The 16,256-nt window shown below is 36.8% G+C and overlaps 1 protein-coding gene across 1 annotated transcript in view; it reads right to left on the reverse strand.

Annotated features, from left to right (window-relative positions):
* The window catches only part of ZFAND3 (zinc finger AN1-type containing 3), a 131,187-nt gene that overhangs the window by 79,990 nt on the left and 34,941 nt on the right, over positions 1–16,256 (reverse strand). Inside the window, exon 3 of the mRNA XM_031594070.2 lies at positions 15,958–15,984. Coding sequence (XP_031449930.1) covers positions 15,958–15,984 — 27 coding nt within the window. The remainder of the gene's footprint in view (positions 1–15,957; positions 15,985–16,256) is intronic.

The following is a 16,256-nucleotide window of genomic DNA, read 5'->3' on the forward strand; positions in this document are numbered from 1 at the left end:
TAATCCAGTACACTTCAAGTATGAGCATATTTGAAAACCTTGATCACAAACTAAACAGTTTTGAAACCTCATTATAAGAGCAAAAAGGAAAGGCCCAATCAATTTAAACACCAAACAGCACGGATGGAGAAAATGGCTTCAAAATGTAGCACACATTTACTATTTATATCTATACTAGAGATGATGACAGAAGGAAGAGAGAAAGCATCATCACAAATGACTGTATGTTGACAAAGAATAAAACATGTTAATGTTTCACTTATTTTTTCTCAGTGAAAGACACCCAGGAGCACGCTGTTTAACACTTTTAATATGCATCTCCTTCTTAGAGAAGCTTCATAATATTGGTTTTACAGTTCTTCAACACTTTGGATTTGATTTCAGGAATATAAAAAGGTTGCCCCAGAACACCTGCCTGGTAAAGAACACTTACTGCTGATAAAACAAGACAGACAACGAAGCACACCCTAGGGATTAGAGCTGCTTCTCAAAAAGCTGTAACAGATACAGACGCTTCCCTTTAACACTCTTGTACTTTCTGTAAGGTACTGCAACACAGACAGATGCATATCTATCACTCATCTTCTGAATCAATCTGAGGGGGGGGAGGGGGAAAAAAGAGAAAAAAATGTCAGAGCACTCTCTACTAAGAGGAAGCCATTTCCAGCAAACACCTGTGGACCCAGCAAGTGGCAGCACAAATCACTGGCATCTGGAACGCAGATAGAACCAACATGGTCCCTCATCATCCAAAGCTCTTCTCAAACAAGGAGGCAAGGAAGAAGATTCTTACTATGCAGATACTCTTCATACTGAGTCTTGTAGTATGCTTTAAACCAAAAGCTAATTTTATTCAGTTCCTGTCTTTCACTGCTAAAGACAGTCCAAAGAAATAGTATAAAAAGTATACAACCCAATCTGCAGATAAGGTATTTTTCTTCATAGTTGCTTAAAAAGCAAGAGCCATGACAATTTATAATCTGGTTTGACCTCAAACAAATTATAGAGATGTTACGGTATTATCAAAACCCCAAATGCCAAGTTCAAGTGTATCTAAATTATCCCAACAAATGTACCATGTCACATACTAAAGATAGTCAACTATTATGACTAATTTCAAGCAACGTAAGCATGCAATTTCTGTTCATATAGATGGTAAAAAAAAAAACAAAGCATTCCCCCACATTCTTCTGTGCACTTCTGTAGATCAAGTGTGTTATCTGAATTTTCACCAAAACCTTAAACAACAACAATAAAATAATATTAATAAATAATTCATTTTGAGTTGGCTGCAATCACAAGGACTGTCTGCCTAAGGCTGTAACCGAAGCTTACAATGCACTACTAGAAATGCTAGGCCTGAGAGCACTGCCAGGATGCATGAAGAAATGCAGCTCCAAAGCGATAAACACCTATGAGATGAGATATGAGGCCTCACATCTGCTCGTGGCCAAACTACAACTGACATCCTGTGACAGCCTCATTTCTCAGGAGAACAAGCAGACGAAAGGAAATCAGCATTATCTTCACTTAATTCCTGCCTTGCACCTTTTTTTGGTAATCTAACATACACACAAACCTCATGGCTTTACTTCATGAACTCCCTAGAAACCCTTAGGATCAAATTTAGCTCAAGCGTAAAGACATTATGACATCTGAGGTGCTGAGAAATAGAAGAGAAAAAATGTTATTTACTTGAAGAATGATGAAGTACATGTGTTTCGGTTCTTCTTGGCACCTCTTTTGGTGCAAAATGAGTATTTTTCCCTTGTTCCTTGCAAAAATAAAGCAATTCCATTAACTTACTCGCCTTTTATGCTGAAAGCAGTTTCTGTGGCCCACGTTAAACACTAGAAGTAAATCAGAAAATCAGGATCATCTGCAGATGGAACTAGGTGATCAAACTGGTTTTACATCACCAGCTTACAGCTACTGACAGGCCAAAGCTTTCTTTTTCCCATAAATATAATCACCAGAAGAGTCAGTCCTACCCGGCAGGATGCACAACTCATACTTTCAGTAGAAAGATGTCCAGTTATCCCTTTACCAATCTAAATTCAGCAACTTGAGTCAAAAGAAGCCGATTTTCTCATGTATAGCCTCATTTCTGGTAATGCAGATTGCACCAATTTGAGATATGGCAGACTGGCACAAAAATCTCCTTTAGACTGGCTTCATTTTTGCACATGAGACAGATGAATGTTATTTGAAGACAATAACTTTATCCTAATAGGTTAAAAGCATATGTCTCACATGGTTCTACTGCCAGCCTATATTACAGGAGGTAATAGAGAAGACACTAGAAAAAAATCAGGAAGAATACAACTATCTCCCTGAAAAAACTGAGCATGACTTTACTCGTCACTTTACTGGCCATCCCCCCCAAAAGAAAAATAAAATAATTAAAATAAATCATTACTCGCCTACTGAATGTAACAGGTTCTAAATTGATAAGTCTAAGAAATGCCTCTTAGAAAAATCAAGCTCTTTTGTCTAGATCTGCTAATTACTTAGTTATTTTGCTTTTTTTTTTTTTCCTCCCCAGCATGTGAAAGTGTTGAGTCATGCCTCTTGGCAGAAGTCTGTGCTCCACTTCTATAAAATACCAGGTTACCTACATTCATGCCTCAGCTTTATCTGAAGGACATAAGTCTCCAAATAGGGCACGGAAATTACTTTTAAAGCAAAACAAAGAATTTCCTTCCACATTTCCCCTGCCTCTTATTGGTTTTGTTGACCACTCCATCTCAGTAGATCTATCTCTTTCCAAAGGTTAGAAGCAAATGTTTCCTCTGGAGTATTCTGAAACTTCTGATCAAATTATTAAGTAGAAACTGAATTATAAAGCCAATTTGTCTTCCACAGGAAAAACAGTGATTCCTCATCAGAAATTTCTAGTAAGGGCTGATGCAACCTGAAACAGATTAAATAGCTGTAATGAAAGCACTTGAACAACATCAGTTACAAAGCTGCATCCAGTTTTGCAAAAAAGCTGCTTTTAAAGAAAAAAAAACAACTTGCAAAGAGGGCTGGCATTTAGTTTGAAAAATCCTTCCCATCTCTTAGTGTGCCATGTAAAATTCACATCACCACAGGGAAAACAGTCTCACAATGCAGTTTTTGAAAAAGCATTATAATGCTCATTAAAGGGGCAAAAAAGGGTTATAAACTCTTCAACACCACCACAGATGGACATTCTTTTCTTCTGCAGTTTGCACTTTCTCATCATTTTTTCTTATCTTTACCTCCCTTGTTCTCCTGATGCCCTGACAGCACTTCTTCCATACATGAAAGCAAACAGAAAGCAGACTGATATTTACATCATCATCTTTCTAGGAGAATTCTACTTCAAGCAAGATACTGCTTATCAAACAATTAATTTTAATAAGCGGTAAGATTTTTTCCTTTATCTTCTAATCAGAAGACAAGAACAAATCTAGTAATAGAATGTCAATGCTAATTTAAGAGAAGATGAAAAATGAGTTTATAATATTGCAGCACAATCATGTTCTACAGTAGTTCACGAAGGCATAAAATTCTCAACAAATTCATTCTCATTTCACTGTGTTTTTTTATTGGTAACAGATCAGGACAACTGAAGGTCTTAGCAGATCTTGCTGTACAAACTCATATCAAGTTACAGAGATGCTGAAGTTGGCTTTTAGCATCCCAGTTTTTCTAATCAGTGGTTAAACAGGGAGAAAAGGCAGCAAGTCTTCTATTTGCTTTGTTTTAAGCAAAAGGCAGAAACAGAGTGCAAACTCATCTCTACATTAAAAAGCTATCTAATAAATGATACTAAACACTACTATACACTATACAAGTACTATACGGTTTTAGCAGGTTTAGAGGTTTTAGCAAATAAATTCGTAACTAGAAAAGCCAGAAGAGCACAAAGCAAAAAAACCTTATAACAGTACCTTCTTCCTGGCTTCACTCAACCACCCAATAACTGGAAGCTGCAGCTCAGCCTGGCAACTTTCACTTTGTTAATGCAGTTATGCACAAAGTTAGTATCTTTGAGGTACCCAGCCTTTTGCACTATACAATATAAAGGGAAGAAGAGCTTTCTAATTCTGTGTAACGGACCCAATAAACTTCATGCCTCTGTAACCTCTTCCCCTATCCAAACCTCACCACATCTGAGAATAGGGAAGATGACAGAATGTGCCCCAGACTGCCCAAAGCTATATGTTCAAGAGATGTTGTCCAAAGTTTGAAAGCTGAAAATCCTCAACCCCTTTCAGCTAAACAAACAGGAAGATTAAGTAGAGAACACTGAAGCCCTCAACCCCTGAAGTTTGATGTTTACACAGACTGCACAGCCATTTGGCCTAAGACTGCAGAAAGCAGAGTGAACAAAACAGCTCAATACCACAACATCAAAATAGTTCATGCTTCTCCTCCGTATTATGGTCCTGAATTCCTTAATATTCCACAGAAAAAGGAAAAATGGTTTAAAAAAAAAAATCACTTCTAACCTGGCAGCTCCAGCAAGAATTGTGAGATTTTAAATTTAGTAGATGTTATTCTAATCCTGTTTCACAAAAGATAGATTAAAAGTAAAATGCTTTAAAAATTAGAGGTCAAAGTTTAAAGGTTGATTTCTAGTCACTGTTTGCATTTAAACGCCTACTTGCAAGAAAAACTGGTTTTATATGAAGGTTAGTACTTCTTTCTGTTAACCAAGAAACTAAAGGATACATGCATTCACAGAGTAATTCACCTCAGTATTTGTCCTGTTTTCTTGGACATTCCTTTGTTTGTTAGGTTATTTGTCTAGCTGCAATTTAGGAATACGTTTGAATGTAAACTGGAACTCAGTAGAAAATTCAGAAAGAGGAAATTAAAATTGATTTCTTGATCCCTTCCTAAAACACCTATTCACAGGGAGCTATTTTTGTTTTCGTTTTTTTCTGTTTCAGAATTTCAAGTTTGCCATTAAAATAATGAAACAAACCAAAATTAATAAAACACTTCCTCCATACCTCCAGAAGAGGTTACTATGACAAGAGGTAGCTTAGCATTTCCATGCAAGAGCTAAGCAGAGACTTCTACATAAAGCGCCCTCACACCAGTAAGACCACCAGCTTAACTTTTTTAAATAGCCAGACTCTCTTTTAAATACCTCTGCAAGCATAGCTACAGAAAAAGATGCCATAATATTACATAAGGCTTGAGGTTTTGTCTTTTGCTGAAGTTTTCAAGAAAGAGGTACAGTTTCAAGTACTGCTGATAACATCTTCAGAAGCCAAATGGAGCTAGCCGCAAGTTTTCCCTCCCTGTAGGTTAAAGTATGGTTCATTTCTAAGGCTCAAGTACATGTGTGGTGGGAATCACAACTGACTGTTCATCTGCCTGCTATGGAGATCTGGTCATTGCAGCTTGCTTTTGAAAGAGAAAATGGTTTCAAGTTAAAAACAAAACAATTATTTCTGTTCTCCTGTAAACAGACACACTGTACTTTGCTATGCTGCCCACAGAAAAGGCCCCAATAAATACCTTAAAATCCCATTTTCTAGAGCATGGTCAGCATAACACAGAGCTGCTCACATCAGCCATTTATGCAGTACTAACTCACAGTAAATATCTTATAAATCACAAGCAAAATAGCTTTCCTTCTGTCAGAAAGAGCTCAAGAGAACAAATACATGAAATCTGACCTTTACATCAAAAAAGGTCTTGGGTTACCACAAAAAAAAAAAACCAAACAGGTTCTGTTACAAAAGCTTCCAGGAACTCTACATTTCTAAAGCCATTTGATGCATCTTCCTATGTATTTTTGCCTCATCTGAGACCCAGCGACCCAACGAGAACTTTCTGAACGGAAAAAAAAAAAAAAAAAAAAAAGGACAACACTGAAACGTACCAGAGACCTATTGTTATCCAAGGCTACCAGCTTTATTGATTTGGAAAACAGTGCTTACCATCTTTGTTTTGGATTTAGAGATGACCTTTATTTCAGTTGCTCATGGATTCGAGAACCCAATTTAAAAGAACAGGTTATTAATCCTGGTACCTATCCAGTCACCTATGATGAGCAATCACGCACTAGGCTCTGATTTTCTCACATGCTGATTATCAAAAAAGCTGCTAATATCAACTTAAATATTTACAGTTAGAACAGTTCTGTTATTTTAAAATAGTAATTACAAATAATAACACTGAGCAACAACGCATGTTTGAATATTTCTAAACACTATATTTGTCAACTGGATAGATGTAAACACCCATTAAAGCCTTCCGCATTTCTGGGAGTATTTATACATATCTACGTACTAGTTACTAGTAAGTCCCATTACAAAGAAAAAAAAAAAAAACAAAAAATCCACAGTTGTCAAAATATAGCTGTAAATTGCTGCTCAAAGCTTTTCAGTAGAAAGTTCCACCGAGGGCTTGAAGTGATGCACAGAATTTGCTGAAACATAGAAAATGTCATTGTGAAACAGTGCATCCACCTATGCTGAGATCAACTTCCTATCTCCTCATATATTACAGGCAGGACACACAAACAAAGGTGAACAATAGCTCATCTATTAAGGCCTATAAAACTATACTAAACATAGCTAAAACAAAATGGGAGATAACACCAGTATATTTCAATTTCAGCCTATAAATGCATGAGACACTCAGACTCATCTCCGAGGACACCTTCTAAAGGACTGGAGTTTGTTGATTTCTGTAGTTTTGAGGGTTTGTTTGTTTCATTTTTAATTTTATGGGAGTAAAAGACGGGCAAAACAAACCCAGGCCTTGTTTAGAAGAACTAAGCCAATAATGTACACAGTTACCAACGGAGAAGTACATCTTCTATTGCTGGTTTAGTTTACTGAAAATAACATTTACCTGAGATCAAGAGAATTCAACTGGAAGCAAGTGAACACCAGAAGTACTCGAGACACTCTTTTAAAACAAGCGTACTTTCAGTCTTCTGTAATGCTTATACTTTCAGTCACCTACAGGCTGCATATCAGGACAAACTTCTTTACAGAAAGACTCGTTAAGCACTGGAATAGGCTCCCCAGGGAAGTGGTTGAGTCACCATCCCTGGATGTGTTTAAAAACCGTTTGGATGTGGTGCTCAGGAACATGATTTAGCAGAGATTTGTTAGAGTTAGGATAGTATGGTTAGGTTGTGGTTGGACCTGATGATCTTTAAGGTCTTTTCCAACCTGAGCAATTTTATGATTCTATGATCTACTGGCTGCTTGTAATTCACTATGACTTTCCCCCAGAGCTAAGCATAAATGCCTCAACCCCAAAAGGAAAATCTCATGCTATCTGGGAACTGAGATCAAGTGGCTTTGCTACTAATTTTGCTGAGCTGCTAACATATGTGAAATATGCATAAATAGATAAAGTTTAGAAATCTCCAAGGTTTTCTCCTCTTACACCAAGTTCGAGAAACTTGTTAATTTCATTTGCTGGTTTATTCGAATAAGCTAGAGCGGTGCTGTGGTTAAAATTACACAAACAACTGCTTCCCTCACTATTTGTCCCAGTTTGTAAAAATGGAATTTTTAATGCAAGGAAGAGAGAAAAATTCTGTACTATGCACTGAAGAACATTTGAAGAACATTTTCTTGCTGGACTCTGTAAACAAAGATGCCACTGGACTGCTCACTCTGTGCTTCAGCTGGTCTTCTGACTTCTGCTGGTCACCACAGAGACAGCATATTTAGGTCAAAATTGTGACCTGGTCGCATCAGAGCAGCTCAGAATCAACACTCTTGACAAATGATTTTCATGGTTCTGTACTTCGTGGGATACGTGGGTATTCTAGAGCCAGATTTCAGGCATTATGAATACTCTTTTTTTTTTTTTTTGTCTTTGAGCCTGAATCAACATAAACATTAGCATGAAAATCAACCAACTCTGTCTTTCATAAACAAATTTCTTAAGAGGTATCATTTAACCATGCATGTGGTTACAAATGTTTTCTTTTCCAGAAAATGAAAGCAACACAATTTATACTGAGGCACTCTGAAATTTTTCACATAGAATAAAAGCCTGCTCACAGATTTAATATGGTTGGACTTGATTATCTTAAGTGTCTTTTCTAACCTAAATAATTCTGTGATTATGCTTTTTACATTACATATACTATTAAGTAGAAACTCACGCATAGACAATATTTATTCTTTTTAAAGCAAGGTTATTGCTGTATTATATATGTATAACTTCATGAGCAGTTTTCCCTCTGATGACTAACTCTTTGAGAAAATACAAGATTTGTAATAGATATATAAAGACTGGCATGAATTAAGAATGAGTAGAAATGAAGAATGAGTACTTAAAGCTCCAGATGAAACAGCTTTACAAGAGTTAAAAGAAAAAGTATGTATTAATTCTAACAGTGCTACATCATTTCACAAATAAAGAAGAGAAAAAAATACTGAATAAAAAGCGTCAAGAAGATGAAGATCAGAACTGCAACCACACAGAATCACAGAATAGCCAGGGTTGGAAGGGACCTTAAGGATCATGAACCTCCAACCCCCTTATCACAGGCAGGGCCACCAACCTCCCCATTTAATACTAGACCAGGCTGCCCAGGGCCCGATCCAACCTGGCCTGGAACACCTCCAGGGACGGGGCATCCACAACCTCTCTGGGCAGCCTGTTCCAACACCTCACCACTCTCACAGTAAAGAACTTCCCCCTGATACCATGCACACGGTGGCCTTTGAAGGGAAGGAAAAGAACAGAAGTTCCAGAATTTTCACAGACTCACAGAATGACTTGAGTTGGTTGGAAGGAACCTTCAAGATTACTCATTTCTAACCTTGACACTGTGGGCAGGGCTGCCACCCACTAGATCAGGCTGTCCATCCCATCCAGCCTGGCCTGGATGACCTCCAGGGATGGGGAATCCATGCAACTTGCCCCAACCCAGTGCCTCAACAGCCTTTTACACATTAAGACAAAATAATGAAGCTAAAGATCCCACACAGCATCCATTCCTTAAAGGTATTAACTTCAATCTGTCATCACAGTGAGGATTCAACAGCCATAACACCTTACTCATCATGTAGTGCATAGCTTATTTTTGCCAGACTACCTGGATACGAATCTTGGGGCCTGTATGTGGATGTGAAAGCATAAATAGACCAAATCAATCTAATTACAGACTTTGTGCAATCAAATTGCCTTTCTGTTCCGTAACTTCTGACACAGAGTTCTGTTACACTAATCTCCTGCATTACACTCAGTGTTAAGATGTAGAGCGGCAGAGCAGGAATGAAGGATCGAGCTTCTCTTTCAGTCTGAGCAATTTAATCAGTGTGAGAGGCCTGACTAACTTTGAAGACAGCCAGTTTTCAGTTTAATACGTACTAATGGCATGCTTACTTCAAGCCAACTTGGAAGAGGAAAATAAAAATATTGTTCCTCAAAATGACTTGTAACTTCCTAAGATGAAGCTCTAGATAAACCTTAGATGAACACTGCTAATGTATCAAACACTAGACTTTTTTTTTTTTAATCTTCACAACCATTTCAGTAAAGCAATGAAATATCACCATCTCTCAGTAACTAATGAGGAACAGAGTAACAGAAGTGGAAGGAAAAAAAAAAAAGGACTTGCCTACTATCACAAAGAAATGCTCATTGGCTGTGAAAAGGAAATCAGATCTCATGCTCTTGGCTAGCTGTCTAGCTGCTGGATCATTCCTTTCATATAAATTGGATAGACAATTTAGAAGTCATCAGTTACATACTGTTCTATTACCCAGATCACATTTGTCCTGTATGTCTGCTTACCTAACAGCTTAAATCACCTTTACAAGTAGCTGTGCTTCCCCTTACACCTAGCTGCTGAGCCAGAAGGTTTTCACAAGGGAAGTTTTTCTTGGTCTTGCCTTGCTTGTGTATGCAATGTCTGCTAAAATGATGTCTGAGTCAACCACCATGACTGCTCACCTAAATTTTTTTCTCAGTGTCCTTAGCTGAAGGTTGTTGCTGAACAGCAACTTCTTTCTTCCAAGGTGTACAAGCACAAAGGATGTGTCAGTTCAAGTGAAGATAGAGCAATGAAAATGTTGGGATGGAATGCATGAAAGAAGAGTATTTAAAAATAAAATGAACTCACACAATATTTGTTGCTTTTAGCTTGAACTCACCAAGTTTTGTATAAAGAACAATCGAATCCTGGATAATTTCCACAAGTTACAAACGTTAATATTGATGGTCTTAGTAGTATCCCTTCCCACAGTACCCTGGAATGGTAGAACACTGAACCCTCCCTTATGGTCACCTAGCCTAGCACATAACCTTAGTATGCATATTTAGTAAATGCTACTTTAGTCTTCTTCATTTGTAAAACCCATTTTAAAACTAGCACTTTTACCACCTGGCAGTTTTCCTGCAAAACCTCAGCCTGCTGAGTAGCAGTACAAGGGGAAATAGAAGGGTTAGCTGTGAGCATTGTATTATTTTCTTGCAGCACTAATGATTACACTCTTAGAAAACATGCAGTAAACTCAACAGCTGTCCTTGTGCATTTTTAAATACTCTGTATGCATTACTGCATAACACCGTCTCCAGTGACAAATTATATTTTATTTGACAGACAAAACATGAATCTGGATCATTCTTCTCAGATGAATGAGTTGAACATTTCTAAGATGTGCTTACTGATACTTCTCTTCTCAGAGAGAAAGAGTTAAATAGCTTCCCTTATTCCCCAAAGGCTGCTGGTCTCATGCAGCAGTGCCATGTTTTATTTAAAACATGCACTCTCTCAGCAACCACTTGTTCTAATTGGCAAGGCAAGGCTGGGTCCCCAAAGCACATAGCTCGTTACATTCAGTTTGGATTACAAAAACACGATGAAACAAACTGCATCGAAATGTACAAATTAACAGCTCAAGAGTGCACGACACAGACATGGAATTAGATTGTAATATGAACAAACTCCACAGGGAGGCTGGGGAACAAATCACTAGTGTCTCTATAAACTACAGAAGGTTTCCAAATGAGCAAATGAACAAAACAGCACACAGACTTTTCTATAACTCAAATAAATTGCTAAATGTGAAAAAAAAAAAGGGAAAAAAAGAAAAACATTCTCCTATAAATGCATGCATAATATACAAGAGGGAATGGAATTACACAAGTTTAATAAATGAAACCTGTAGGTTGCATAGTCTGAATAGGTAACTCTGTTTTCATGCCGACAATGTGTGAACATCATGGCACTTAAGTCATATCTAATTTTTTTTATTTTTTATTTTTTATTAAATCAGAGAACCTATACACATGGGACTACATTACAGCTGTTTTTTCAACAAGTCATTTGGAAAGGTTATGAGTTAGAAGATGAACAAGATATTGAAGAAACAGAAAGAAACCAGTTTTACCATAAAGAGAAAAATACATTAAACAGAAAACAGAACTACAAAGCAAACTAAAAATAACAGAAGTTCAAGAAAAATAATGGACTGAGCTGTTCTGTCTTCTTATCAGTCTATGCAATGGGTCTGGCAACCTTTTGAGATAAGGAAAATACCAATGATATCTAGTCAAATTAGAGAAAAAAATTTAATTAGGTAAATTTGGCAGACTTTTCAGGTAGCCAGCACTGAGATGTTGCATTTTTGAGTGTAATCCATATATATATATAAAAATAGATATATATTTTAAAATAAATGAACCCCAGATTACTGGGCTATGAATTTACCAAGATGCAATCCAATGGAACAGCCCCTAATCTCCTACAGGATAGTCTACTGACAGGATTCACTGTAAAACACTGAAATTCTTAATTAAAATGCATTCAATTTTCCTAGCTACATGGTGAAAACACTTTCAAATGTCACTGGAAAAAGCCCTACTAACTTGACATTAGTAGTAGCCTGAAAGAAGAAAAAGTTGAACTATCTCAAGAAACAATTTGAGTATCAGATGCAAAAAAAATTCCCTTTCATCCACTAACCATTAACAGAAACGCTTCACAGGTCTGCCCTCCATCAGCGTTAACTCTCCCACTACTTTATATGGGGGAAGATGAAAGAGGAAAAGCAAGGAAAAAATAATTGAGGAAATCAAACCAGCAGCTGAAGCACTGGCCCTATTGACAACCTACATTGTACACAACATCTTCACATAGGCAAGTGCTGGGCAGATGAGGCAGCATCTTCCACATGGCACCTTTAAGGTCCTTCCATAGAATGCCTAGCAAAATTGACAAAATATTGACACAAGACAACACAGAAGCCTTGCACTCTGAAACTTCCCTGCCACGTCAATACAGATGGAAATGAAATATGCTTCTCATTGGGTGGATCCCTCTGAATTAGTATACTTATATGGCATATACACAGAAAACATACTGATTCTGTAACTCAAAATTTAATCTCTATTTACACTTAAAAGCACAGCAAGTTTAGACAGCTTCAGAAATTCATCTTTCCCACATTTCTAATTTATACATATTATTTACTAGAAGCACATAGCATAATTATGCTGGATGATTTGGTTGATGGGACCATATCTGACAGAACTAAAACAATTATTCCTAAACCTAATATAACTATACTTGAACAAACTCATTTTCCCCTATTAATTCATATTTATCCACCAAAACTTTTTATCCAAGACAGGTTCAGGGAAGAGACAAAAACCAAAATCCTTTCCTACTCCTTGATGAAAATATTGCCCTGTACTAACAACCCAACCACAGTTATTACTCAGATCTTCACACTTCTTAAAACTGCAGAATAATGCAGTAGAAATAATCTTTGGGGTCAGCAATGTAAATCAAGCTTATAAATATGTGAAACCCAACTGAAGACTGAAGTCATTCATCCAATTATTTTCTTAATTCCATTTCATGTTTGTTTTTTCTTTTTTCAAAAGTTCAAAAGCATACATCTGACTTTGTCAAGTTTACTAATTATGTTAAGACATCTTTTCCCTACCAGTCTTCTGCCTCTTAAGAATTCCTTGGGCACAGAGTAAGGGAAATTAAGTACATGCCAAACATCATCTATGTTTGTATCTGGAATGCTACAGTTCTTTACCAGCAGGTGCTCTAGAAATTAGCAGTGTCTTTATTGCCACTTCAAACAGCAATACAATTTTCCAAAGAATTGTTCAGCTTCAAGTCTGAGCACACAATAAAATTCAGAGATGCATCTTTCCCAGTCTCAAGCGCCAGTCAGTGAGTGCTACTGTTTGTAACAAGCAGTCTCTGTACTTCAAAATACAAAGCCAGAAATGACTACAGCAACAAATTCTAGCCTAATGAAGCAACAAATTGAGGCACCAGCTTCCATTAGGAACCAGCAAAGGTAAAAAAAAAAATAAAAATAAAAAATAAAAATCTGCTGCCTTTCTGAAAAAGGATGCATTTTGTATACAGGTAAAGAGAACTACTGTTTGGTGCTTTCTTGTTTGTTTTAAGCTTTTGAAAATGCTTGCTCTTTTTCCAACAATAAAGTACTACATGATTGCACAAGGATATGGAAAATGTAAGCAGGACAGATTAATTATTCATTTAGGAACAAAAAATTAACAAAGAGAACAGCTGAATGAGTATAATTTATCATGCAGGGGGATCAACGTGAAGAAGCAACATACAACATGCAAGCTATGAAAAGGTTTTCAGTACCCTGAAAGCTTGACTGATGGACAAGCTAGCAGCTCATTAAAAGTAAAATGTATTTAGGCAGGAATGTTTAGGATTTTTTTTTTTTTTTGCCAGATCATCCTTACAGTAGGTGTTGTTACCACCACATAATGCAGCATTCTAAATCGTTCCCAGGATTTACAGACAGTGAAAAGAGGAAACTCCATTATTCAAGTGACTCTGAGTCACAGAAAATAAACAAGATTTTGTAAGCTCTGAAAATTGTGTATAACTTGAGTGTGACAAAATAAATAGTTGCTGAGGGTTAAATAAAAACATACAGTAACTCCTCATTCTGAGTAAGCTCAGGATACAGGGAGATTAGCAAATCTGCTACTTCTAGGAATCAGATGACACATAGGAGATATTAGTATCCATTTTTACTCCTTCCATTAGATCTCCAAACACAAGAAAAAAATAAAATACACCATTCAAGTTACAAAACTTGATAACCTGGCATGGAGACAAGCGTATGGCTGATTACCAGCAATATCGATTCATTCCTTGATGAAGGAAGATTAAAATTCTTTAATTTTACCAACCAAGTCCTTCACAGAACATAAACAACTCACAGCTGGATTAAGACAGACATGAACATACACTTCTGGAAAGTCTCAATCACATAAAAATAGAAATGCTATGAAACTGATTCACAAATCCATGAATACCTTTATCACCATTTCATGATCTCCCAGTTTTACAAGCATGTCTCCCCATCAAGCCATCCAGTGCTGCACTTACCTTCAGCTTCACACGTTACTGAACAACCCGAAATCCACTTCTTGCATCCCCCTGGCCAATGCTGAATGCACCATCACAAAAGCTAAACTTTCCAGACTCCCAATGGATCAAATGGATTAAAGTCAGAGCACAGGTTTGCTGTTTCTTTTCAAGCTACTGAAGTAGAAAGTCTAGTTTTATAGTTTTCTGTATTTAAATATTTATTCTTTCTCTGTAATAGTTTATTCTGTGACCATTCCCACAGGCTCCAATTAAAATTGAGTTCTTGTAGCACCAGGTGTTGTTTTTGTGAATGTTTGTAGAATTCCTACCTGAAAGCAGGTAGGCTTCATAGAAGTGGCTTTTCACAAGCACTCTAAGTCCCTATCTGATGTTGATACTACAACTTCCCTAAGCACAACAGGAATAAAACTAGATTAATCAAGAACACTTCCAAAAAATTTCACTCGTTGCTGTTCTGCATTTCAATAGTTCAGATTTAGCAGTCTGTATTGAAAATATGGAGGTAGTGCTATTAGGCCAAAAACGTGTCACTAAAGCAGATGCTCTGGCTGTAATTTGCATTTTTTCCACTTACCAACTTATATTCTGGTTAAGTAAAACCTACACTTTACTGTGTTTGTATTTGGAACGTGCAAGAAGTCTGAGACAACTATGTCTCAACCATCTGAAGAGCAAATTTATTTAAAGCAATTTAGTATGCAAGATTACACTTGCACTGTACCTGGAGACTTTGAAACACTGATAGCATGTGTTCAGCACAGAACTCAAGGCAGAATGTTGTACTTTGCAGAAGTACAATTAACTTGAAACGATATAAGAAAAGCTCTTGAACACTTCAGAGTCTGCTACTTTTCCACTGGGCTTAAACTAAACAAATCAGCTATTCCTTCTTGGAACAGACAAATGGAGTGAAGGAAACAAAGAGGGTTGAAGAGGACAGTTAAGTTCAATCTCTTCTTCAGTATTTAACTATCTTTATGCACCAGCCAATTTAGTATGAGGAACAGCAGATTTGTCCTCGTACAAAAGAGCAAGATGCCCCTTTAAGATCTAAACCAATAAATTGGTGTATTCTGGACAAAGGGTTTTATGTATTTGAAATAACCAACTCACTCTTGTCACTGAGAGTTCAACAACTTAATCACCATAATAACATCTTAAAAGTATTCTCCTGTTTCATTTAAGATGTACAAATACTTGAAACAAAGAGTTTCAGTCCCTGTGCTACTTCTAGTGAATTCATCTTGATTAGAATGGAGACACTACCAGTACTTGGTCAAACAAGAAGGTGCACTGACAGCCCATGACTACCCTTTGCTCTGCTTCGGAAGGTCTGAGAAAACAGTAAAAATACGAAGGTTCCGTGTAATAACTTCTACTGCAATATAAACCCAACATTGTTTTCACTCCGTGCTGATCTGTTGACCTTTTCCCATAAGTTATGTAAGAACATAAAGCTTATGCAAATGCAAAGGGCTTTACTGCTGCATATGTCCTAAATTAATTAAAACAAACCAACAAACTAGATTAGATCCTTTCCCTGCAACAGGAAAGAAAAAAAGTCAGTTAGAGAAGTTACTAACCTTTTTCATTGTGTGGATTTCTTTTTTCTAAAACAAAAGAGAAAGGAAACAATGGTTAGGAGAAATAATAATTCCCAATTTTACCCTGCACACAAATATACCACAATATATTTGAATGAGTAAACTATCATATTAAAAGGAAAAAAAAAAACAGATTTCTTTTCCACATCATATTTTTGGAGTGCCTGGAATGGTTCAAAACATATTTCAACAGCTTTCTTGCCTAAATTCTTGCTATCTGTGGTGTTTCAGTTTACAGAAACAACAGTATGTGTCATTATTTCAATACCATGGTTGGA

This window comes from Phasianus colchicus, chromosome 2 (assembly GCF_987193195.1).
Source record: "Phasianus colchicus chromosome 2, bPhaCol1.hap1.1, whole genome shotgun sequence".
Taxonomy (NCBI): Eukaryota; Metazoa; Chordata; class Aves; order Galliformes; family Phasianidae; genus Phasianus; species Phasianus colchicus.